General features: G+C 42.1%; 1 protein-coding gene and 1 pseudogene across 1 annotated transcript; both read right to left on the bottom strand.

The window, feature by feature from the left end:
* Positions 1 to 6886: 6886 nt before the first annotated feature.
* On the bottom strand, positions 6887 to 7057 carry LOC125918456 (uncharacterized; annotated as a pseudogene).
* Positions 7058 to 11645: 4588 nt separating this feature from the next.
* Positions 11646 to 25602, bottom strand: LOC125918455 (U6 snRNA-associated Sm-like protein LSm6). Its single transcript, XM_049624454.1, has 4 exons — positions 25500 to 25602; positions 17358 to 17473; positions 13673 to 13786; positions 11646 to 11720 (listed from the first exon to the last, which is right to left on the bottom strand). Exons 2-4 carry the CDS (start codon positions 17449 to 17451, stop codon positions 11686 to 11688), a joined length of 243 nt encoding a protein of 80 aa, XP_049480411.1. The 5' UTR covers positions 17452 to 17473; positions 25500 to 25602; the 3' UTR covers positions 11646 to 11685.
* Positions 25603 to 26150: the final 548 nt, after the last annotated feature.

The following is a 26150-nucleotide window of genomic DNA, read 5'->3' on the forward strand; positions in this document are numbered from 1 at the left end:
GGGGGGGGGGGGGGGGGGGGGGGGGGGGGAGAGAGGGAGAGAGGGAATCCTGAGCAGGCTCCGCACTCAGCACAGAGACTAATGCAGGGCTCGATCCCACCACCCTGGGATCATGACCCGAGCTGAAATCAAGAGTTGGTCACTCAACCGAATGAGCCACCCAGGTGCTCCTGGAGCCTGTGCTCCTAACCCCTGTGCTATTACATCTGCCATCAGATGTTCATGAGAGCTAAGCATGCGGAGGGAGCGGCTTGCGCTGGTTCTGGAGAGCAAATGAAGGATGGGAGGCAAGACTTCCATTCCCTACTTCTAGAACCAGGGCTTGGAAGGCCACTCTGAGTGAGTAAGAAGCCTAATTAGAACTTCTCACTGAAGACCTCGCATATTAACACTGCAAACCTACCATAAACAGGCAAACCATTCTTTCAAGGCATGCAAGGAAAAGCCACTGTAGTGGAACTGGACTTCAGGGGTCCTCCATACTGAACTCTGCCAGATGCCTTTACTCCCTTCCAGCTACAGCAGATCTTCTCAAATTGGGGAGCATTTAAAAATTCTAAGGATGGGGGCACCTGGTTCATGAGATTGAGTCCCATGTAAGCTCTGTGCTGGGGTGTGATAGGGTAGAGTCTGCTTGGGATTCTCTCTCTCCTTCTCTTTCTCAAAATAAATAAATAAAATAAAATAAAATAAAGTAAAATAAAAATGAAATGAAATAGAATGGAATGGAATGGAATGGAATGGAATAAAATAAAATAAAATAAAATAAAATAAAATAAAATAAAGAACATAGCATTATGTTTGAGTACCTAAACACCACCTTTCATTTTCTCACCCCCTATAATGCCCCTTCATCTCCCATCATGGAAGCAGTCACAACAGAGTTTATTCTCCTTCATAGAAGGGATCCAAACCTCTTACTATTTTTGCATCAAAAAGAAGCAAATTATTTGTTTAGCCCCACCCTCCCCCACCTTGGCAATGGAGAATACCAAATCCTTGAATGTGAAAGACTTCGCCAAATTTTTTAATTTTTTTTTTTTTTTTACCTACTTTTTAGATATTTTTCAAGGCAGCTGCAAAGACCGAACTCCAAGCGTGATTCTCTGGTTCACTTTTATAGATCATTTCTGCAGGACAGATTCCTTCTTTTGGTTTATGACCCTCAACTCCAGAGCTGGGCCTGCGTTCCTCCCACACCACCTGTAGTTCTGTCACAATCTGTTACCACAGCTCTTTGTTCTACTAAACAGACACCTAAAAGTGACAGGCCTCATTCACTGGCCTCCTGATAAACAGCCACAGAAGTCAGCCTCTCGGCCCCTCAATACTACCCCAGAACTTACTCCTGGGAATCTGACTACCCAGAGTCATTACTGAACTATTGAGGTCCTCTGCACACGCCTCTAACACACGAGGGTGGCCCCCATCTTGGTGAGTTTGAGGCATTTCAGAGAAATGCACTCTGCCTCCCACCATACGGCCGTCTAGGAAAGCAGGAGAGAGAAACAGCAGACTTCCTGATTCCCAGACCCGGGCTTCATTCTTCCTTCACATAAAAATGCTGTGGTAAAATGAGCAAAATCCACGTGACAACAGCACCCTTAAAAATTTAAGGAAAGGTCTACTGTAGGCCGAGCCACTAACACCACTTTCACCCCCTCGTGTCACTCCACCTCAGGCTGGTGTATTTGCTTACCCCGTGATTTGAAGGAACAGCAAGATTTTTGTTAGCATCACTGTTATTCCTGCCACAGAAGTCCCTGTATTTCCCTCCCAAAGCCAGATTTGCACCCATATTACTGAAGGATCTATAGTTAAGTAGAAAATATTAATTATTTGAACACAGTTTAAATGTAAACAAAATTTAAATATGGCAGCCCCTTAATGTTTTGCCCTTCTATGTCGTGTGTATAGGTAGAACACAATTTGAGATATATAAGAAATAGAACAGTTTCAAGTAGGGTATACTCTATGTAGCCAAATCCTTTAAAATTACATATATTATTATATCATATAAACACATCATTTAGAAAAAAGCTCTACCACATGTGTTATTATTTTATTTCTATGGAGTTCGGAATGTTTTAGACCCACTAAAAATGGATGAGTGGCTCAGTCTCTGAGCTTCCTAGCAGCTAGGTAAAAAAGGTAAATATAATCAATTGCCTGTTTCTTATCTTTATAGACCATAGGGGGAAAAATGGGCTAAAATAACACAAGGACAAGAAGAATTGTAAACGGTCTGAGTGACTTCCCCTAAAGGACACTCATTGTCTACTCCATCATGTCACCTGGACAGGGGTTTCCTGTGGCTTCTTCTCTCCAGGGCTATGGGAGGAAGGTGTAGCAGGCATGCGACTGTGGCCTGTGGGTGACCAGCCACTGGGAGGAGCAGGCAGATGACTGCATGACAAAATAATGATGAAAAACGATCTTGACAGGCTAGAGCAATGAGCTGAATCTAACAAGATGAAATTAAACAAGGACAAATGTGAAGTGCTTTTCTTAGGTCAGAAAAAAACCAATGGCATAAACCCAAGATGGAGAAGATATGGCTCACCAGCAGGCATTTAAAAAAAAAAAACTAAAAACTAAAAACAAAAACAACAAGAAAGCACATTAGAGCTCTTAGCTGAAAAGTCACTAAAAAACAAAACAGCCAAAATAAAAATTTTAGTGCAATTTTGTCTCCCTAACAAGGAGCATAATTGTTCCATTATATTCTGAGATTTTAGTCTACATTGGGAATTAGATTCTGGGCACCTTGTTTTATTTTTGTGGAAGATGAGTATATCCCAGCATTAAAAACAAGTTTGGAAACAGCCAAGTAATCATCAATAATATCCTGTGCCTAACACACAGCTTGCGTGTTATTTCTCAGGTTGACTGCTCACTTTAAAATGAGTACGCAGGAGAAAAATAAATAAAACAGAAGAAACATATACAACATGGAGTGCATTTGGAAGAAAGTGCCAGAATGGTTTGTCGACTCTGAACCGCACATTTCTGAAGAGTGGCTGAACAGACAGGGAGATTCAACTTGCAGGGAGAAGGTTCATAATAACTGTCTTCAAATAGCTGAAAGGTTTACAAGAATGCCCAAGGTGAATTTAAGGGCTCTAAGTGAGAATAGCATTTGTAAAAATCTTCAGTTTTTAAAGTGCCTTCTTTAAAAAGAAAGAAAGAGAAAGAAAAGAAAGAAAGAAAGAAAGAAAGGAAGAAAGAAAAAGATTTTACCATCACATTAGGTCTGGAAGGTGTTATTGCTTTGATATTGGTAATATTTCCGTTTTTATACATTAGGATATTTTGGATTAAAAAGGTGAAATGAGGGTTGCCTGGGTGGCTCAGTCGGTTAAGCATCCAACTTCAGCTCAGCTCATGATCTCGTAGCTTGTGAGTTTGAGCCCCGCATCCGGCTCTGTGCTGACAGCTCAGAGCCTGGAGCCTGCTTCACAGATTCTGTGTCTCCCTCTCTCTCTGCCCCTCCCCTGCTTGCACTCTGTCTGTCTCTCTCTCAAAAATAAATAAAAATTGAAAACAAATTTTTAATGTGAAATGATGTGAGCAAGATCATGCAGCCAGTATGTGGCAGGGCTGAGACACAACCAATTTGCTCAAGCTACAGTGAGACACATTTAAATTCAACAGTACGTGGAAAAATATCTTCCTCTGAGTCATATCTGTACAAAGTGCAAATCTCTATATTTCCCCATATATTAATGAAGGGGAATTAATGAAGTAATGAAGTACAAGTATTTTAAGAACTGGCCATAGTAGTGGCTTTCAAATTTTTTGACCACACTCTCTAGTAGAAAATAAATTTTATGTCACCACCAAGGGCATACACAACCAAGAATAAAATGGAAACAGAAGCTCACACAATAATACTAATAATTCCTGTAAGTGGTGCACTTTGACTTTTCTCTATTTTACTTTTTTAAACTACTGATCTTTATCCACTAAATCTCCCATCATGTGGAACTCGAAACACTGACGTAGACTTGGTGGGAAAACCAAGAATTCCTTCCAACATTGGGATTCAGTAATTCTGGGTCTCCCCAAGCTGTGTTATATACTTAAACAAACAAACAAAAAAAAACCCAAACCCTAAATTGAAGTGATTTTTTGTTTCCAGTTTATTGCTTTTACTCTTATTCCAGCTCCTTGGGCTTTCTCACTCTTGATTCTATTTCTGGCATTATCTCTCCCCACCTACACTACACCACCTGAAAACTCTTTCTTTTCCCTTTACCTGAGTAATTGATGAAAATATTAAACTGTATAGAAGCAAGAACAGATTGTAACATAAGCACAGTTGTTCCCACACGGCTGTGTTTATGTACACATACATCCCTCTTCATTTCCAGGAATCAGTCGCACATCCTCTGATCATATTAACAACTACTCTACTTTATTTTTGTCCACAAGGCTGAGAAGTGGTGTTCCACGCGTTAAGACGAAGAGAGGCCGCTACTAGGATAGGGGGTGGTTGGTCCCGAGCATTAAATGAGGTGATATATGCTGAGCGCTTTAGACAACATGTGGCACGAGGAAACTGCTCAGTAGTTGTTAGCCAGGACGACACCGATGGTGACGGTGAGGACATGACAATTATATTCCTGTAGCTCAGTAGTTTAGAAACTCTGCTGATTAAATATTATGTGGTCTTGAGAAGACTTGTTCAAGCGAATCTGTCCTGCCTTCTAAAAAAAAAAAAAAATCACCTTTTTTTTCTAAGCCTTGTTCTAATTTTTTGAGCAGTGCAAGGTTTTAACATCTTTACTGGCCTACTGTTTCCCTATCCTTTATTCCTCCTTTTTTTAAGCCAGAGCGCATTTTCATCTCTCAGTTCTTGAGTCTCACAGGCTCCTCGCGGCATTTCCACGGTGTTGCCAGCAAGTTGTCTTGTGCAGCGGCCTCTGCATCGGGCGCCACTGGAGACTTGAGTTGACTTAAGAGGGTCCACAGTCTTCGGTGTTTGTGTGGACTCTGTTTCTCTCCCAGCAGGGTTTTCAGTTTGGAGATTACTCCTTTTGAAGAGCAAAGAAAGGTGGGGCGCCTGGGTGGCTCAGTGGGTTAAGCATCCGACTTCGGTGCAGGTCACGATCTCACCGTTTGTGAGTTGGAGCCCCACACCTGGCTCTCTGTGCTTCAGATCCTCTGTCTCCCTCTGCCCCTCCCTGGCTTGTGCACACTCTCTCTCAAAAGAAATAAACATTGAAAAAAAGAATAAAGGAAGGAAATAAGGCCCAATCAGCCTGGTCTTCTAGCCACCTGTTAATGCCATGCTGTCCTCATTAACAAGAGGGCCTGTCATTTCGTTGTTCACTTTATTCTAAAAAGCCTCCTTTCATTTGGGGGTTCGGGCTTCTTGACACATTCAGGTGATGGTTTAAAGTCCCTGGAGCCAGCCTGAGGGGCTTAAATCCCACCCCTGCCCCTTACTAGCTGGGGGATGTTGAGCAAGTTCCTTTTGGTGCTTAGATTTCCCCATTTGCAGAAGGATTAATGTCTTTTTCGTGGGGTTGTTGGGAAAAATTAAGAGTTGTAAAGAGTTTAGAACAGTGGCCAGCAGAAAGCCAGCCTTGAATACCTACTGGCTGTTCCATATTTTTATATGGAACTCTGAAGGCGCTGGCCTTTACTTTCTCTTTAGAAGTCTGTGTATAGAAGGAGACTTTAGAAAGGTTCCTGGGCGCCTGGGTGGCTCAGTCGCTTAGGCGTCCAACTCTTGATCTTGGCTAAGGTCATGATCTCACGGTTCGTGAGATCGAGCCCCGTGCTGGGCTCTGTGCCGACAGTGTGGAGCCGGCTTGGGATTCTCTCTCTGCTCCTCCCCGACTCTTGTGTGCACTCGTGCATGTACACTCTCTCTCTCTCTCGAAATAAATACACTTAAAAAAATAAAAAATAAAAGGTTTCTAAATGTCTAGAGTCTCTTCCCACAGGTGACATTTTCTCTGAACTTTTTGACATCTACTTTCATAAAGGCCGGGAGATGTGTCTGACTACATTCAACATTTATTTTATTCCATGGTACACATACCAGGGTGGCAAAGTCATTTCTCCTCCAATTTCCCATCACTTCCCTGTTGGTGCCTTTCCTCCTTACGGGTCCAGTATCAGCCTTCCCTGGTATGTCTTCTAACTTCTAAGCAATGGAACCATCAGCAGGGCAAGTCAAGATGTGTCAGATGGTCTCTTTGTGGCAGGATGAACCTCCCGCGGATGTTAAGGTCCCCATTGCACTGTAACTTGCCTCCTTGCCAGTGTTTCGAAACTTTCAAGTAATAATAATGGGCCTGATACTGAGGGTGAGAGTATTTCCATCTGGAAGCAAAAATGCTTGCCAAAGACAGAGGTAAATTATTCAAGGGCATCAAGATTGAGTTTCTGTGCAGTTGTCAGCAGGAAGACAGCAAACTGAGGACCAATGTACCACACACCTTCAGCCGTTGGAGACAAAACGCCGAAACACAGCCTTACCCTCAGGGAGCTTCCAGTCTACAATGGCTCTAAAGTTAACTTGTCTCCTGTTTCCAATTTAATCTGGAGTAATGGGTCTCTTACTCAACGAGGCAGAGAGGAATCTCTCTTCCTTCACGTTTCGTTAAATTCCCAAAGCACCTAGCTCAGTGATGTTCCTTCCTCCAGCCCTCCAAGGAGTCACTGACTTGGTAGGGGTCCTGCTTCCACTGAAATTCAACAGTGACTTTAACACACCCCCTTCACCTCCACACAGAAGTTTTGAGGAAGGGTCAGCTTGTTAGAATAATAAACTGACATGAATTCAGAATCAGGGCAACTTTGAGAGAAATGATGCCTGTATAATTTGGGAGGGGTGGTGTCCCATAATTTGGGAACTATGGAGTCTGACAAGTGGTTTCTTTCCCATAAAACAGAAGAAAGATGGGGAAGGAAGAAGAAAATGTGTTGGCTTTGGGGAAGTTTCATTCACTAAAGGAAAATGAATGACAATTAAAAAAGCAAGCTTATTAAAAGTTTGCAATGGTTTTTACACTTGATCTTAGCCAAAAGGCCGAGAAGCGATTGCAATGGTTTTTAATGAAGAGAAGGGTCCTTAAATTGTCTGATTGCTTGATTATTTAACCTGGTTTCCCTTTTGGTTAAAACAACACTTTCATTTCCCTGACCAGGCGAAACCAATCCATGTGGGAAACATTTCTTCTTTTAAGAAGAAAAAAAAAAATTTAGTGTTTTTATTTATTTTTGAGAGAGAGAAAGAGCATGAGCAGGGGAGGGGCAGAGAGAGAGGGAGACACAGAATCCGAAGCAGGCTCCAGGCTCGGAGCTGTCAGCACAGAGCCCGATGTGGGGCTCAAACCCACGAACCACGATATTATGACCTGAGCCGAAGTCAGATGCTTAACTGACTGAGCCACCCAGGTGCCGCCTTGAGGGAAACATTTCTAACTGGTCGGGGGTGGGGGGGAAGGTGCCTATTCTCCTTCACCCTCTAGTTTAATATTTCTTTACATAGATATTTCTCTTTTCTTCTGAAACAATACGGCATTTTGATCAAGGCCTATTACATCTCGTGATCATCCTGGACTTTGTCCTCACAGTTTCCAAAGTGATCAGTTTCAATAAAAGAACTTTAAAAAACATGATTTAAAAAATTTTTTTATAATAAACTGAATAATGATATGAACAGCAAAAGTGACGTCCTGAGTAAGCGTATCAAACAAAACATATTTAATGTGAAACACGATGTAACCTTGCTGGATTCTAAGTAAGCCTCACATGTGCTCGGGGTCAGGGCACAGAGGGGTGTCATGGGGTGGTGGGGGTGACATGTGTGTGCTAAGTACGCTTAAGGACAGTGATGGGTTCCAGGGAGGGTGGTCGGGTGGCCTGGAAGGCCTCACTCTTGACATGGCACCAAATTATTTGTCTTTATTAGACACCTGAGCAAATGAGCCTGGGACACAGGACAACGGATCCAGCCAGAACTGCGCCAGGGAGGGAAGGGTGACTGAGGTCACACACAGCCTGTCGCCATCTCTCTTATGTACGTCCTGCGCCTGATGATGCGGCTTCTAACATGAAGACACAGCAGAGGGCTGCTGGCAAACAGCCTGTCATGTAGTCATTAGGAACAGGGATACTCCAGAGAGAAAAACAAATTCTAAGAGACAGGCATCTCAAGAAAAGCAAGACTCTGCAAACTGCAGACACCAGCCAAGGGGCGGGTTTCACCTGGGCCCGTGTGTAAAGGGCTGCTGGCTGCCTACTGATCTTTCCTGTCATACCTGGGCAAGAGTGACAACAAATCACTGTCAGTCACCCCATCTCCGAATGCAGAGGACGGCAGTCCATGAGCACACCTCGGGACCTTCCTATTTAGATTACCAGGAGGATGAAGAGAAGAGAAAACTGATTTATTGATTCCATGCACGCTGGATGGAATCAACGGACAGGAGTTTGACATTTAAGACCCCGATCAAATAGCAGTGGGAACTGCTACTCTGGTGGCAGCGACTCCCCCAGTGACCCGGGGCAAGTCACTTTACTTCTTTGCTTCAGGGCTCCGCGTCTGGAAAAAAAGGGGACTGCCTTGTTCAGTGACCACAACGGGAGACTGTGGGGCTCAGCTCAGGTGACTAATGAAATCCAGACGGGGCTTGGCCCCCTTGCGCGTGCTCTACTGGGGCAGTCCCAGCATCTTAGAGATCCGCCAGAGGGTGTGAAGCGAACTCTGCCACGCTCCAACATGAGGTCCTACTAACAGGCCATCTTTGAACAAGATGGACGGCACATTCACCCTCTCGGGATAGATTTGTGCTTGTAAATACTTCCAAATACACTGGAAAGTGAGCGCCACACAAACCTAACATACGAAAAGTGGTAAGGGTCCACTGGTGTTAGAGGAGTATACCCCTGTGCCTCTGAAATGGTTTACAGAGCGCGGTTCTGATACACGCAAAAGACTCCAAGCCCATCTCCCCACAATATGTGGCTTGAGGTAATGCTTACCTGCTCTATGTGAAGGTTGTTCTCACCTTCTGCATTTTTGTTTTAAGTTCAGGAACATGTTAGCTGGGAATTTCTAAGTTGTCCTGCAACCACAAAACCAGAGCAATCTATCCAGACCCAGCTTCTGAAACCATGGAAGGAACCAATCACTAGTTCTCTTTGGAATCTAACGAAGAGGTAGTGAAAGCCCCAGGAACACAGGTTCCTCAATCGCACTATTAGCAGACAAAGGATTCTTTTTTCATGAGCAATAAAATTTGAGACTATGCACTTTGGGATTTGGGTATACTTCGTTTCTGTGAGAGAGATTTATAATGCAAAGGGTACAGTTAATATGCTGTGATAGTTGATTTCATGTGTCAACTGGGCTAGGCCACGGTACCGAGATATTTGGTCAAACATTCTAAATGTTTTTGTGAAGGTGTTTTTTAGATGAGATGCATTTAAATCAGTAGACTTTGAGTAAAGCAGATTACCTTCCATAATGTGGGTGGGTGTCATCCAATTGGCTGAAGACCTTAACAGAAAAGGACTGACCTCCCCCAGAAGGGGAATCTGCCAGCAGACTGTCTCTGGTGCAGCTCTTCTCCAGGTCCCCAGCCTAAAAGCCAACCCTGTGAATTTTGGGTTTGTCAGTCCCCACAATCACATGAGCCAATTCTTTAAAGTAACTCTCTTTCTCTGCGTATGTGTATATATCTATACACACACACATCTACATACACAACCTATTAGTTCTGACTCTCTGGAGAATCCTAACACTCACACTGTGGTAAATACTGCCATTGCTCACCAACATTTCCGGTTTTCTCTCCTGGGTCTGTAAAACAAAAATTACACTTTCCAGGAAACTGAGAGTAAACCATGACCATGTTACTTGCTTTGGCTAACAAGATGGAGGGAAAGTGATGGCGGGGGGGGGGGGGGGGGGGGGGAGGGTCACCACCGGTGAAAGCATTTAAGAGGTGGTATGATTGCTTATGCCCCTCCCCTGTAGCACGGAACCTCAGTCCCACCGAGATGGTAGAAACAAGAGTCAGAGCCCCCAGGTGACCACGATGAGCGGGAATCCCACCGGCTGGCCCCTGTGGACGTGGAGCATGAGTGAGCATCATTTGTTGTTTCAAACCACCGAGATCTGGGGGTTGTTTATGATTGATACACCACTTGGGGAAAAAAAAAAAAAAAAAGTTGTCCTGGTGATTTGTACTTACTGACTGAACCCTTTCAAGCCCCTGTCAAGAAGTGATAAATTATTGAAGCATAGCATAAAGTGTTTTCTTTTTGGTGTGCACACAGTAAAACCCTGTGAAATGTTCCTGTTCACCTTTCCTCAGTTATTAAAAAATAATTGTTTCCAATTACTCTGATCTTTAAAATAAAGCAAGACAAAATGCCACATATACTTCCCCGGAACTGGCACCACCCCTTTCCTCCCTCCTTCCCTCTCCTGCCCCCCACAACATCCTTCAACCAGGCAATTGTTTGAAATCACACGACTGGCTCCTGGAACAGGAATGCTGTTCAGCTTGGGGAGGGAGAGAGGAGGAAGGCCAATACAACGTCCACACAATTGTCTGGTATTCATTCAACCTCAGTGCCCAGATACATGTGCTGTTCCTAGAGACCGCATAAACTGCTCAGAGAATAAAGCGGGGTTGTGGAAATCTCATTAATAAACTGTGAAAACCCTCTCAGCGGGAGTCACATAATGCAGAGGGGGCCGCCTTGTGCCAAGCAACGTGAATGCTTGGTGCTCTGCTCCTGGACAACATCACACTCCCACACAGCTTGGATCTGAGAGAAAGGCTTCCCAGGAGCCCCTCCCCAGCGGGGGTGAGGAGAAATTCTCCCCCAATCACGGTGAAGCAACTGGAACCTGAGTAAGTTTACAAACTCCAGGCTTTGCTTTAATGGAAACCACTGCCAGACAGACATATGTACGTGACTGGCTCCTCCCCTGCTGTGTTTCATGAAAATTAGAGAAGGACACTGATGCCAATGCTCCTGAAAGAAGGCAAGAAAACCTAACCAGTCTAACTGCACAGGCAGTGCAAGGTGACTGCAGACAGACCTGGCTTAACTGGGGTGCTTTTTGCTAACTGGAGTTTGGGTCTCCCCCGCAACCCCATTCAGATTCCCACTGCTGTTGCGGATCCCCAGCTCTACTTTCTATCCAGGTGACAGAATCAGAGGCTGAACTTCTGACCTCACAAACCCTGCTCAGCCTCAGACTGAAACCGGAGGCCTCTGTCGAACATTTCCACTCACGCATTTTGTGTGGCAAATCGAAGGCGATGGGCTAAAGAAGGACGTCTCTAAAATGTTTTAATTACCGCCGCATGCATCCTTTCATCAGACAAGTAAGTAAAGCAATCAGAGCATATGACACCGCTGCAGCCTTGGGTTGAAATCACGTACAGGGAAACAGCTTTTCTTTCTTTTTTTATTCTTTTGCTTTCTGCACACTGACACAGAGGTAAAAGGAAACGACTGAAACTTAAATAGGAAGGAACGCGTCGCAATTACATTATCACAATTCTGTACATTTCTCTTCCTCGCAGGTCAGTGAAAAATCACCAACTATTATGAAATGGGACAAGTGGAAGTCACAAAGGAACCCCCCAAAAATCTCATAAAAAAATATACCCCAGTATGAAAAGTATTATACTCCTGGTGTCTTCACATCCTTCTCTTCTGTGTACTTATATACAATACTGAAAAGAAAAAATAAATATGTTGAAAAAAACCTGTGCTTAAGTCTCACAACAGCAAGTTCTAAAAGCAAATAGATGTTGGCCTAACATCTCTGCAAATTTAAAGGGAATTTTCATACGACACGATAACGTCTAGGACTGAAAAACTAATTTCATGAATCTAGACGTGCGTCTGATGTCTTACAGGCCTGTGTTCTAGTGCTGGCTGTACATGTGACTGCAAACTGAGACCAGGAGAACAAAACAGAAGGGATGTGAAAATCCCTAGAATCTAAGAATGTTTTATAATTACAGATTTATTATGCTGGTAGGAAAGCAAATCAGTAAAGCCACCAGGGGAGACTTCAGATTAACAATAAAAAACATTTCCATCCATCTCTCCAATAAAAACTCTAAACTTGCTGTTTACTATTCTTTAATTACAACGCAATAAACAAGGGCTGAGGAGTTTTTGTGGGGTTTTTTTGTTTGTTTTGTTTTGCTTCTGTTCTTGTTTTTAAAATACTAAAAGTTTTATTCTGAGTTCCCTTTTAAAATATCAACCTTTGGTGTTACCCAAAGTTTTGCTCACCTAGTCCTCTTGTGAACACTTAAACCGGACCCTTCAGGGTATGTGGTAGTCCATGAGAACAAGACGAAATGTGAGAACTAGGGGACTCTGGTCAGGCTTTCACCGGAGGTGTTCTTCCCACCCTCTACCCCCCTGCCTACTGAGACTCCGACACGGCTCCTCAAAGTGACATTAAAAGGCATTTTGACCAAAGAACGTAGCACAAATTAAACAAGTAAGTGGGGATCCTCTTTAAGAGACAAAGATGTAAATCTCGGGGGGGGGGGGGTGCGGCTAAAGAGAACTACTGCTGATTACATCGTGGAAAAAGTTACATGACGGGAATCATCAGAATGACGGCAAAAACACGCCTGGGAAACTGGACAAGCGCTAGATGTGGTGTGCATGTGACAGGATCTAGCCTGTCACCACTCACAGGCGGCTACTGCTATCAGCTGTCTGGAGATGGGGAGAGAGCATAACATTTCTAGTAAATGGAGGGAGTAAAATAAGAATAATATAAAAAAAAAAAGAGAGGAAATTTTCCATGTTGGGAAGACTAAAAAGCCAGCAAAAGATGTAAAAAAAAAGAGAGGACGTGAGAAAATGTGGTACTGTAAGAACAGGAGACAGAACACCTACAGTAAGTCAGGATACTTAGTTCAGAGCAGAGATACAGCTGGAAAGGCGGATGAAGAAATTACCCAGAACCAAAGAATGCACGTCCATAAAAAACCTGAACTCCATTTGAGGGATGGGACCAAAGAGTGGGGATGGGTCGAAGGGCAGTTACCACGGTTTTGATGTCTCTCCCTTCCCCCTGAGAAACTCAAATACGACTCTAATGATAATTGTTTAAAACAAGGTACTTAAAAGTAACTGTAATAATCATAGCGATATACTAGCAGACTAACTTTAGAACCCTATTTCCTATTTTTTTTTTTTTTCTTGCCAAACTAAAGGATGCAAACGTCCACAACAGGCATTTGAATGTTTAAGACAGAAAAGGACACACAGGACAAGCTGACTGCCAAATGATGCAAACCAAAGACAGCGGGGAAACAGGGGCCATCGTTTGGGCTCCAACTGCCACTGTGAGAGGCGGTGTTGGGGGAATAGAATCAACTGTATTCAAAAGTACCGGGTTCTGGGTCAGTATACTAATGCCCCTCGGTTCTTCATTAGTAAAGAGAGGGAAGGTGAGAATGCCTATTCTAAAACTCCAGGAGGCATCTTAAAAAAAATGGTCACAGTGAAGATCCGAGATATAAGAAGTTAAAAATTAACAAGGCAAAACTAAAACTAAACTTTTGAATTATGTAGAAAATCTGCTGGGGATCCTGATTATAAACAAAAAGGCTTATTTTGGATGTTACACAACTGTACAGTGAGAGAATATTACCATTGTTTCCACGGATAAATGCATCCCCGTACTTATTCTTCAGCTGTCCATTTACATATTCTTCCGTCTGCTCCAAGGCTATATTCATGTAGCCATCCAGGCAAGCCAGGACCCCTGGAGGCAGATTTAGTCAAAGAGAAGATACTTAAAGCAAGTCAGAGTTGAAAATTACAGGGTATACCTTAGAGCTGACAATCTCTTTATTTGTTAGCTCTTACATGCTTAATATAAAAATTCACACTGTAAATGAAACTCAGATCGGTTCATTTTGTGCCACTGTGAAGGAAGGCTAAGAAGCATACAGTGTGAAAGCAGTCATATACCCACTGCTAAGAGGGAAAACATCAAACTATCACTTGCTTCGTGATATGTGTGATAACAACAGCAAGTTCTAAAGCCTCCCCCAAAATAACAGAACAAGCATGTTCCAAATAAGACACCATCCTTTGAAAGCTAAAATCAGGAGTGGGCAATTATGCAGGAACAAATGACCACTGGCCAAGACTCCTTGCTTCCAGTGGCATTTCTTACTTCAGCCACTAAGTGAAATATGGGTCTGGCAGATTTATTGCATTCTTTCGCAACATCTACTGCAGCAGATGAATGTACTCCAGGGTTAAGAGGAAGTCTCCGCAATCTGTTAAAATAATAGAAGAGGAGACAGCAGGTGCTCCTGAAGGCACATCTTAAAGCTGTGACTCACAGTGAAGAGCAGCTTGAGAAGAGAGGGCAACATATTGCATTATAACACATCCCTTTCTGTTTTGTCACAGTTAGAATATTTTCAAATCCAGACTAATATAGAAAAGTGGCCCAAGACGTTCTGAGGAGCTTTTAAGGAAAAGCTGTTTGAGTGAATCTTTTTAATTGTGTTAAAATGGCATAAATTGTACAGGGCAAGTTTTTTGTTTGTTTGTTTGTTTTGTTTTTTGTTTTTTCCAAAAGGTGAAAATATATAAGCCTCTAAGTCCGGGTCTCTAACTTAAAGTGGTATTTTCTAGAAAAAAAAATTAAGTGAAAACAAACAGTACAAACTTGATTCAATTAGTCAAGTCGATGGCTTCATTTGGCCTCCGCTTCGTTAATATGCTCCTCACTCTGCCTCTGCCCCCATTTTCCTCTAAACAAAAAGTTTCTTTTCCCAATTGTGTGTGTCATGAGAACACAAGACGTTAACCTAACGGAATTCTGCTAGAAGCTGCACACTTTCAGAGAACCAGAATAGATTATGGACAATTACTAACAATTATTTCCTATCAAAAGAAAGTTTAGGATGTAACTTTGTAGTTTATTTCCTGCTGTATCATTCTACATCAAAACCATAATCCTAAATGGGCAAGAAACTTCTGAAACATGATATGCAAATCTATTTTAAACTTAACTAAAGGCATTCCAAAATGAAATATTCACTAATAAAAATATCCCTTCTCCTGGCAAAGGTTGTTTTACGAAAAAGATTCCAGGAGGTTGTAATTGTAACCCCCTCCCTTCTCTAAGGGATAAACTACTATGAATAACAGAAGAAACAAAGTTTTCTTTAAACTTCAAGAGAAATTGTTACAGAGAGCTGGGTTTTTTAATTCAATCATTATGGTTACTAGCCATGTGAAAGGCAGTTCAGCTTCACTAGTAAACAAAGAAACAGAAACAAAACGAAACTATTACTTGTTGCCAATTAGAATGGAAAAGTTGAAAACAAGGCTAATACAAGGGTTGGTGAGAACACAGAGAAGAATAAACCCATCTGCCCCGACTAGAGGGCCACTTGGCAAGCTCATTAACACAGAAATCCTAGCCCAGAGGATTTCTTCTAAAGAAATACTTGGACAAGTGTTCAAAATACATGTCAAAGAAGCGGAGTTGTTTACTTAAAATAGCAAAAACTCGGTAAATACCTACATGTCCATTAACAGGAAACTAGTTAAAAACAAAAACAAAGTGGTGGCACATCCACACAAGGTACTCCTATGCAGCATTAAACATTCTGTAGTGTCAGAGAACTGAATGCATTTTTTTTAATGTAAAAAAAGAAAATAAGGGCGTATGTACAGATGATTCCATTTATATAAAATTATGCTTATATGGACACAGGTCCCAATTGGTAAGCCTGATGATCTCAATGGAAAATCTGGAGCGACTGCTTTCTTCTATATACTTTTCTTCATTATTTGCTTTGAACTTGCTTAAAAAAAAAAAAAGAAAAAGAAAAAAGAAAAAAGGAAAAACACATATATTACCTTTACAAATTCAAAAAATTGAATATGTATTTTTTGAAATACATATTCAAAAAATATGAGGATAGAGAAAAAAAAGTCAGGCTAGGCTGGCTAATCTCCCCAATGAAGTAGATTCTGAGAAGACAGTGAACATACCATCCCTACCCTAAATGGCGAATATGTTCAAATCTCTAGAAGTCTGGTATCTCCTTTGGGCTCATCAAAAGTTTATGGGTGTAAAGCGGTACATAGAGACTTTCTATCTCAGTATTCAGTATAAATCCATTAGTTCTACTACAAAAATCAAACTAAACTGGAGGTATGTTGTTGATATCAAGAAACTAAAGCCGTACAAAAACAGTAGAGTGATTTCTTAACAAGGCTTTTAAGTTAAGCTTGAGTTGGGAGTCCTAGCTCCTCCCTTACTAGATGGGGATAAACAGGGATCTCAAAGGATTTACGTGAAGATAAATTGGAAATTGAAATGATTAGCACATAATGGACACACAGTAAGTTCTCAGTAATATTAAATTTGCATGTGTGGAAAGAGGAAAAAATTCAAGATTACTATCATCATTCAGAAAAGAGACAAAAGGCTTTACTCTGCTAATGAATTCATTATCTGCACCCGTGAAATATTCCAGGTAATTAAACATACTTAAATTTTGGAAGATTAGGAATTTAGTAACTTTTAAAAATGGCATGTGAGGGGCGCCTGGGTGGCTCAGTCGGTTAAGCGTCCAACTTCGGCTCAGGTCATGATCTCACGATCCATGAATTCGAGCCCCGCGTCGGGCTCTGTGCAGACAGCTCAGAGCCTGGAGCCTGCTTCAGATTCTGTGTCTCCCTCTCTCTCTGACCCTCCCCTGTTCATGCTTTGTCTCTCTCTGTCTCAATAATAAATAAACATTAAAAAAAAAAAATTAAAAAAAAAAATGGCATGTGTGATACCATTTTTCCCCCACAAAGTTAATTTCAGTAGTGTCACAGCCTCTTAAAAAGAGCATTCTCTAAAAGAAAAGAAAGGTGTATCTGGAGTCCAAGCATATTGTAAGAGTGGGAAGTTCATGTTGTAAAATGATACTGTCTAAACAGCTGCTTGTCATTCGTGAATACTTTGGCAAAAATGAATGCTGCTGGGCTAAGGTGTTCTTCTGTACCTGGTTATTTATGCCCCAGGTGACTGAGAACCCTGGCTCTTACCAGGGAGCTTAGGCACACACAGTCTCAAAGCACAGACAGGAGACAGCAGTCACACAAATCACAATGGAAGTCAGAAGCACACACTCTGCTACCTGCACTGTCTCCAAAAGGAACTATCTCAGGGGTAGAAAAGAAACAGGCATAAAAACTATGGAGAACCCATACTTTTTTGGTCTCCTGGATATGTTTAAGACATTAATAAAAACCAGTTAAGTCATATTTACTTATTTAGTTGCACCAGTGAGGATGAAGCATGAAAACATTACCTCGATAATCCACTCCAGAATTCAATTTTACCACAACTGGTCGTCCAATGATTTGCTTTAAGAAGTCACTCGGGGTTTGTTTCCGTAGACTCATTGTAACAATCCTGATCAAAAATCTGAAAGGGGGTAATAAAAGTGAAGGCAAAAGTTAATTATTCAACAACAACAACAAAAAGCCTGGAAACCTTTAACGTATCTGCAGGAAGTCAAGTATCAAAGGACCACAGATGAAGACTCAACATCATTCACTACTGCTATCACAACAGGGCAGCTGACACGTTTCCAGTACGTACAGCGAAATACTAAACGAATGCATTATCTCACTCAGGTAACCCATAGCGACCCTATGACACAGCTTCACCACAGCCCCCTGTATGAATAGAGCCCCTATTCTTAATCGCTTGTCACTACTGTCTCACACACAGTCAGTATATGCATTACAGCCACGGCCACCTCCATCATTTGCTGAATGCTTTCTCTATGCTGAGCACTCTGCTAAGATCCTTATAAACACTATCGCATTTGATCTTTGTAGGAACCCTGGGAAGAATGTCTTAATACCTCCATTTTGCTAATGAAAATAACAGCTCAAAAAGTTGAAATAATTTGCCCCCCAAATGTGATGGAACCGACATTCAAGCTCAAATCAGTCATATTTTAAAGTCTATGTTATATGATGTAGACATATTTACAAATGACTGATGCCAAAACAGCGTTTCTCAAAATAATTATAATCATAATTGAGAGCTAGTATTTGAGTGTACTGTATGTCAGCACTTACCTAAGCGCTTTTATGTATTAATCCATTTAAACCTCACTACCTTATGGGGCAGGTATTGTTTTTAATCTTCGTTTTACAGATGAAGAAAAAGACACAGAGGTCCTGCTCTGGCACATGGCTAGTAAGTGGATGACCAGCCCATGCTCTTAATCATAACCTTATATAGCCTCCTGAAAGTTGCTAATGCAGCCAGAGATTTTGATTTCCTCTATTATAATATATATACTCTATGTAATTATCTTTTTTTAATTTTTATTTTAATCACCTGGTGCTCATCACAAGAGTACTCCTTAATCCCCATCATTTATTTCACCCATCCCCCCACCCACCTCCCCTCTGGTAACCATCCATTTGTTCTCTACAGTTAAGAGTCTGTTTCTTGGTTTGTCTCTCTCTTCTTTTCCCTTTGTTTTGTTTCTTAAATTCTACATATGAGTGAAATCATATGGTATTTGTCTTTCTCCAACTGGCTTATTTCACTTTTGCATCACTAATACTCCCTAGCTCCATCCATGTCATTACAAATGGCAAGATTTCATTCTTTTTATAGCTGAATGATATTCCACTGTATATATACACCACTTCTTCTTTACCCATTCATCAGCTGATGGACACTTGGGCTGCTTCCAAAATTTGGCTACTGTAAATAATGCTGCTATAAATAAAATCTGGGGTGCATGTATCCCTTTGAATTAATGTTTTCATATTCTTTGGTAAATACTTTCATAGGGTAGTTCAATTTTTAACTTTCGAGGAACCTCCATACTGTTCTCCAGAGTGGCTGTACCAGTTTGCACTCCCATCAAAAGCGCAATAGGGTTCCTTTTTCTCCACATCCTTTGCCAACACCTGTTGTTTCTTGCACTGTGGATTTTAGTCATTCTGATAGGTGTGACATGATTATCTCATTGTGGTTTTGATTTGCATTTCCTTGATGATCAGTGATGAGCACCTTTTCATGTGTCTGTTGGCCAGCTGTATGTCTTCTTGGGAGAAATGCCTGTTCATGTCTTCTGCCCATTTTTTAATTGGATTACTTGTTTTTTGGGTGTTGAGTTTTAGAAGTTTTTTTTATGTATATTTTGGATACTAAACCCTTTATCAGATATGTCTCTTGCAAGTATCTTCTCCCATTCCATACGCTGCCTTTTAGTAAGAAAAAGTCTTATTCAAGAATAGGACTCTGAAATACAGAGTATTATATACCCAGATCAAACATACATAGTTGCCAAAGACTCCTTTCAAAACCCATCTTGTTATATAACTGTTATCTGGCTCAAAATATTCTGGTAAACCAATGTAACAAAACTGTGGTTACTTAAGCAAAAACTGATAGCAAAAGGAATTTGAAAATTAATTTTTCTGTTTCAGTCAAATGAAGCTATTCTTTAGTAGCCATATAGTATTGACACTTAAAAATCAGTATGGATACAATATTTGAAGGATTCTGCTCAAAAACTCAAATTGTTTTCAATCAACATTTTCGTAACACATTCTTCCAGAAACAGCCCAGCTTATTTCACTCCAAATCTGTTCACTCAATGACCTGAATTCAGGGTTAGGAACATTGTTTGCAGATCTTCTCAAAGTGAATCTGTGCTGGCTCAGCAGTTTGGGTAAGGTAGAATGCTAGGTTGTCGGCTTTTCATTTCTTCAACAAACACGTGTCTGTCTGCACATATTTTCAAAGAAATTCACAAACATCTCATTCACACAGGTTCTGACCTTAAAAAACTTAGAATCTAGAAGAATTTAAACTCTTGTTCAAAGAGTGTGAGTAAACAAAGGGAGTATAATTTCAGTAAAATAATTTTCTGTAACCATGAAAAGTCAACATCCTAAGTTAAACAAAAGAAAATGCAAATTTCACAAAGTATTCTTGAATTTGGAGCTGTTATTTGGACCATTCCCTACTCCATCTCCCCAAGACTTGAAAGACTTTAAAAATGTGATCAGCTAACTATTTTATTCAGGAAATTTTAATTTAACTTTTCCACTGGATTGCCAGTTTATTTTTGTAGCTACAGTCTCAACAGATAAGTGGAATTACAACCGCTATTCAGTACAATCACTATTCATTCAAGACTCAGACCACACAACAATTTTATGTTGTTTTGAACACAAGAAAAAATATTACAAAGTAAACCTTGTAACAGATTCAGTACTCTTGATGGGTTTAGTAAAAACAAACTAATCTTCCCATTCGTCTATAAACTGCCTCATTTATGTCCTGAACACGTGCTGTTTTGTGGTTGAACAGGCCAGAGAGACTATTAACCCCAAAGGCCTAATAGAGACTCAACTCATGAGTCAGGCTCATTTCCTATTAGATGGGAAATCCCATTATGGCACTTTCTAGGTACAAGACTTGAGATGAAACTAGCTGTTTATCTTGTGTTAAAAAAAAACACTACGATGCATTGTCACGTGAAAATCTAGTTGACAGGAATATTATTAACTACCTTGTCCAAAGTTAAGTTAATGACAGAAAAAAAAAGACCACAAACCTCGACAACTGCTGGTATTAATTATTTTTAAAATGTTACTCATCTTCTTTCTTCACCTTTTTAAAGAGCATAGATAATCTCCTTCTAAACTCATCAAAGATCACACCTCTGCCATTAAGCCACATTTTTACTCCAATTAACATCAATCTCTTCCTGAAGGCATTCAACACTTCTAACTTTTGTACAGTGCCTAAGTGAGCGCCCAAGTGTCAGGCGCAGAGGCTGGGGGTGTGAGACGAATGAGACACACATAGCCTTGGGCCCTCAGACTTTGCGCTCCAGAGCTGGCACAAGGACAGGCCAATGGAGAACTTTTTTAAAAAGTTGTAATGTATTTGGACAGAATTGTGCAGGGAGCAGCACACAGAGAAGCTCGCTTAGCGCAGGCTTGGTGGGTCAAAGGATTCCTGGGGGAGACATGTGAACTGAGTGGGAAGGAAAAGGAGTCCACTGGCTGAAAGGACAGAAATCTTGGCAAAGGCAGCAGACTGTGTGTTTGGGTTTGAGGAGAAAATGCTACACAGGCAAGGAAGACAAAATGTAGCTGCAGAAGGGAGAAGGGCCACATTTCTGGCAGGCAGGGCAAGTCAGGCTAAAAGAGCTTGGGCTCCAGCCGCTAAGTCAGTTTCCTAAACATCAATCAATTGGCTCACTTCGGGATTCTGATTCGGCGGGTGCGGGAAAGAACCCTGGAACCGGCTTGCACATGCCCAGCAGACTCTTCTGAACTGGCAAGTATGGGGAACACTGTGTCAGTGGAGGGAAACACAAGGGGGTTCTAAGGAGAGATTCACATGAGCTCCACCTGCAACTTCCACAGCAGAGTGGAGGTGACCAGCTCACTTCGTTCTGGCAGGATGCGTTTCCCATTTGGTTGGGATTTGATATCATCTGTCACTACTCTCTTTTATATTCTCTACTTTTTTATATACAAGTCCTTTCTCCCTCAAAGGACTGTGAGCCACATGAAAGGAAAGACTAATACCAAGCTTTGCATTTATTCTCCAGGACATCTTAGTTCTGCAGAATCTCTTGGGAAAAAAAAAAAAAAAAAAAACACATTTTAAAAGTTATTTGAAAAGAGGGTGGTTGCTTCAAACACATTTTATCCATCACTTTAGGAGGCCACGTCTTTTACATTCATCTTCATTAGGCTTCCTGGGTACTCCCTGTTACTTAATGACTGGCCCATGAATCCATTTTGTGTGAGTAAATTGGTCTCAACATCACAATTTTTCCCATCACTTGGCTCACGTAATTTTAAGTGTTCATCTTTTAAATTGGTTACAGCAGAAGGAACAGTTCTGACCATTTCTGAAGCGAGAGAAAAGCCTCTTGAACCATAAACACATAAGAAGAAAAAGGCCTCCTTTCTGCAGGGGTCACCTTGATAAAACTTCTCCCTTCAAAATTAAAGCCATAATCACCTCTATGGCTCTCTCCCTCCCCTGCCTCCTACTCAGGCTTGTTTTAAATGACCTATTTTCAGAAATGGCTATTAAGTCAAAGGCTGTATATTTTCTGCCAGAAGCTACTGAGATGAGAGGTCCAGTATAAGAACATCTGCAAACTGCCCTGCAGAGATTTTTTTTTTTGGTAAAAGAATGGGGGGAAAAAAAACAAATTTTATTCATCCAACTATGTATGTTAGATTCACAAGCAATTCACACAGTAACCCTGCAAGGTGGTAAGCAGAAGTAAGGCTTTTGGTCCCAAAGCCTAAGCCCTTTCAAAGCTGCCCTTGTGAATATGTCTAGATTCTCCTGCTAAGCCTGGAGCATGGCCACAGACGTGCATGGAGATGTAAGTGGAGATCTGGGTGGAGAGTAGGAGCACTGGAGGGAAAATGCCTCAAGTGACAAATAGCCTGTGAAGAAATACAATGGTTAAAGGTTCAGAAGGAGATCTGATGTGATTTCAAGAGCTGCGTTATTGAGCAGATGATTTGCAGATTTGCAAACCATGCAAATCCTGGTTTCTCGGCAATGTTCACCAGTAAACTTTCACCTACTCATAGCACACTGACAGCTTCGGGTGAAAAAAACGTGAAAAGTAAAAAAAAAAAAAAAAAAAAAAAAAAAAATCACAATGAAACACAACATGACAACCCAAGTAAACACACATAGCCCTGGACGGAGAGGGCATCAGACACGGAGAGCAGCTCCCTAAACATCTCCCTTTTGAGACAGGGGCATACCTGGCCCCCTTCTGAAGGCTTCATACCAATCCCTCCTCCCCACACAGTAGGGGGCTGCTTTCCTCACCCCTCTCACGTGAGCCAGGAACCGCAGCCCTCAGGGTACCACTTTCCACTTCTCAGGCCGTTCTGTAGTCTTCCTGTTGACCAGTCTCCCACGGTAGGTTCTAAGCTTCTCAGAGGCAGGGAAAATAGTATCCCTGGTTCGTAAGCTCACTAGCCAAGCCTGTGGGGGGCATTTAATGTCAGTGCCAAGGAAAATCCCTGTCTCTTTCTCCCTGACCCACAAACTACGGTTATAGTAACTAGCATGGTGTCATCTCTGCACTTAAATAGCTACAGCACAGTAATAACTCTATTACTGACCATCAAATAAAAGAAGAATGAAGAAAACTGAAATGTTTCTGTGTTACATAAGAACCAACTGCATGGAGTCAACAGAGATGCTTGTTAAAATGCAGATTCCTGAAGCCTGCTGCTAATCAGACTCCCCGAGCAAGGGGCACTGTCACATTTTTATAAAGTTCCCCAAGTAATTCCTGTAAGCAAGTGGGGACACTGGGAAATGTCTGGAGACATTCTGGAGAAGGGTGGTGCTATTGATATCTAGTAGATGGAGGCCAGGGGCGTTGTTTCACGTTCTACAAACCATAAGATAGCCCTCCACAACGCAGGATTTTTTGGCCCAAAATGTCAACTGGTCTTAAAGCAACAAAGAATTTTAAAAAACCTTCAAGGTATAATAAATGAGAACAGCTCAATTCTAACCAGATAATAGAGTACAAAATACAACTTATTAGATCCTTTATTCTGACATAAAGAGAATCTGAAAACAACTGTCACAAGTCTTGGGGGCACCTGGGTGGCTCAGGTCATGATCTCACAGTCTGTGAGTTCGAGCCGCACATCAGACTTGCTGCTGTCAGCACAGAACCTGCTTCGGATCCTCTGTCCCTCTCTCTCTTCTCTGCCCCCCCCCCCCCCCCCACCACTTGTGTGCTCTCTCTCTAAGATGAATAAACATTAAAAAAAAAATTAAAAACTAAATCTTGAAGGGGCTGCCATTATAAATAATGGATTTCTAATCCTGGTCATGAAAATGGTCAATTTCCCATTTTTCAGTATTACAGTTCCCTCAGATGATTAAGTCTTTGTTCTTTGGTACAATTCTCAAAGGATAGAATAATCCAAGTGATGTAAACCTTTTTTTAAAATTCTCATACCAAATATGCCACAGTCTAGTGAGAGACCACCCAATGCAGGATAAGGAGTACTTATTTACTTTTCAGAAAAAACAATTTGGCAAAGGGTATGAAGATCTAAAAAGACCTTAGTAGAACACAGCATCTATTGTAATAATTTCACTTCTCGGAATCTAGTCCAAGTAAATAATCTGAAATACAGTTTTTTGTTTTCTTAAGTTTAACAAAGTATTACCTGGGATGCTAAAGTGAAGCAAAGGGGCGCCTGGGTGGTTCAGCCGGTTAAGCACTCAACTTCGGCTCAGGTCATAATCCACAGTTCCCGGGTTTGAGCCCCACGTCAAGCTCTTTGCTGACAGCTCAGAGTCTGGAGCCTGCTTCGGATTCTGTGTCTCCCTCCCTCTCTCTGCCCCTCCCCGGCTCACACTCTGTCTCTTCCTTTCAAAAATAAATAAACATTAAAAAAATTTTTTTAGTGAAGCAAAACTTCTCAAACACCCTAAACGCCTCACAGTCAGGCAATGGCTGCATTTATGGGCCCTACACAACGGCAGAATAGGCAGCCAATCAAAAAATAGAAAATTAGAAGTTTTTAGAAAGAACTTTTAAATGAAAGTGGACGACTGTATATACTGTTAACTGATAAAATAGGGAGTCTAAGCTCGAATAGAAAGTAGTACATACAAGAGTAAAATACACAAATAAATGGCAGGCGGAAAGGTTTCAGTGAATATTACTTCCTTTACCATATTCTTAATGTGTTTTCAATTTTTCAATAATCCTGTATTACTAAGGCGTGGGTGGCACACTAAGTCACTACTACCAACCTTATCTGCATCAGCCTAATTCTAGACACTCTAAAAATACCTGCTATGAGCGAGCGCGCGCACACCTATACACAAAAGTCCTGGTGATAGGACTTAACACCATACAACTGTGGACATCCGAAACCTGAGGACTGGGTAAGATGGACTGGGTAAGGTGGGCTGGTCCAGCTCTCAATTCCTGCGTGTCAGCGGAACCATCCCGACGTGGTCGGTGTAGCCCTGGGAACCGAGCGAAGCCTGCCCGTGTATTCCGGGCCCGCTTTCTCGCCCAATCCGCAGGCTAATGTCGGGGTTCCCTCGGGAACTTCTACACCAGGATTGGTCTCAAAAGCCAACTCGGTGGGGCCAGGCAGCTACCGTTCATCCCTGCGTGGTCTAGACGCCCCCCGGAGGGGTGCCGGGGGCGGGGGTGCGGGGGTCTCAGGGCCGGCGACCACAGATCTCCTGACTTCCTGGCCTTTCCAGAAGTGGAGGAGACCGTGAGCGCGGCATCGTGCGGGCACCCGCCATCCGCAGGCCCCGGAATCCACGCTCCGTCCTGGCCCAGATCCGGGTTGCTACTCTCCAAACCCGCCCGGGGCGAACGAACACTGGGGCCTCGAACCGCCCGCACAGCCACCTGGCTCACCTGGTGGCCGGGATCCAAACCTCCTCTCCAGCAGCGCCACTAGCTTGCCTCCGCGGACCACCCGGGTGAAACCGAAAGTGAAACTGCGGCCGCAGGTGGCACTTTTCTGGGGAACAGAGTGCTGCCTTTCTTGGCTACGGCAGCCTGCGAGGACCGAAAAGGCCGGACTTCGCTGGAACGCGCAAATCCAAGAATCTTGCCTAAAGGCGAGGTTGGTGCTTTGGAGGTCAAAGTAGAAAGCGCTGGTGCTCTCTCTTCTAACAGAAAGCAAACACCCTTAAAAAGGGAAAACTGGAAGTGATCTTTCAGCCAGGATTTCTTTTACGCAGAAATGCAAGAAATAGTTTGAAGTCTTACTAAACTGAGTATTACTGCTAGCGTAATGACTACGCGTACCCAGAAAGGTCCTTAATTAAGTTAATGCAAATGAATAAATAAAACAGGCAGCCTCAAATCTTTAAATCCACTTTTGGGTTTTTAATTTTTTTTTTAACGTTTATTTATTTTTGAGACAGAGAGAGACAGAGCATGAATGGGGGAGGGTCAGAAAGAGAGAGGGAGACACAGAATCTGAAACAGGCTCCAGGCTCTGCACTGTCAGCACAGAGCCCGAGGCGGGGCTCGAACTCACGGACCGCAGACCGCGGACCG

The sequence above is a fragment of the Panthera uncia genome, unplaced genomic scaffold (genome assembly GCF_023721935.1).
Source record: "Panthera uncia isolate 11264 unplaced genomic scaffold, Puncia_PCG_1.0 HiC_scaffold_817, whole genome shotgun sequence".
In the NCBI taxonomy this organism is placed as follows: domain Eukaryota; kingdom Metazoa; phylum Chordata; class Mammalia; order Carnivora; family Felidae; genus Panthera; species Panthera uncia.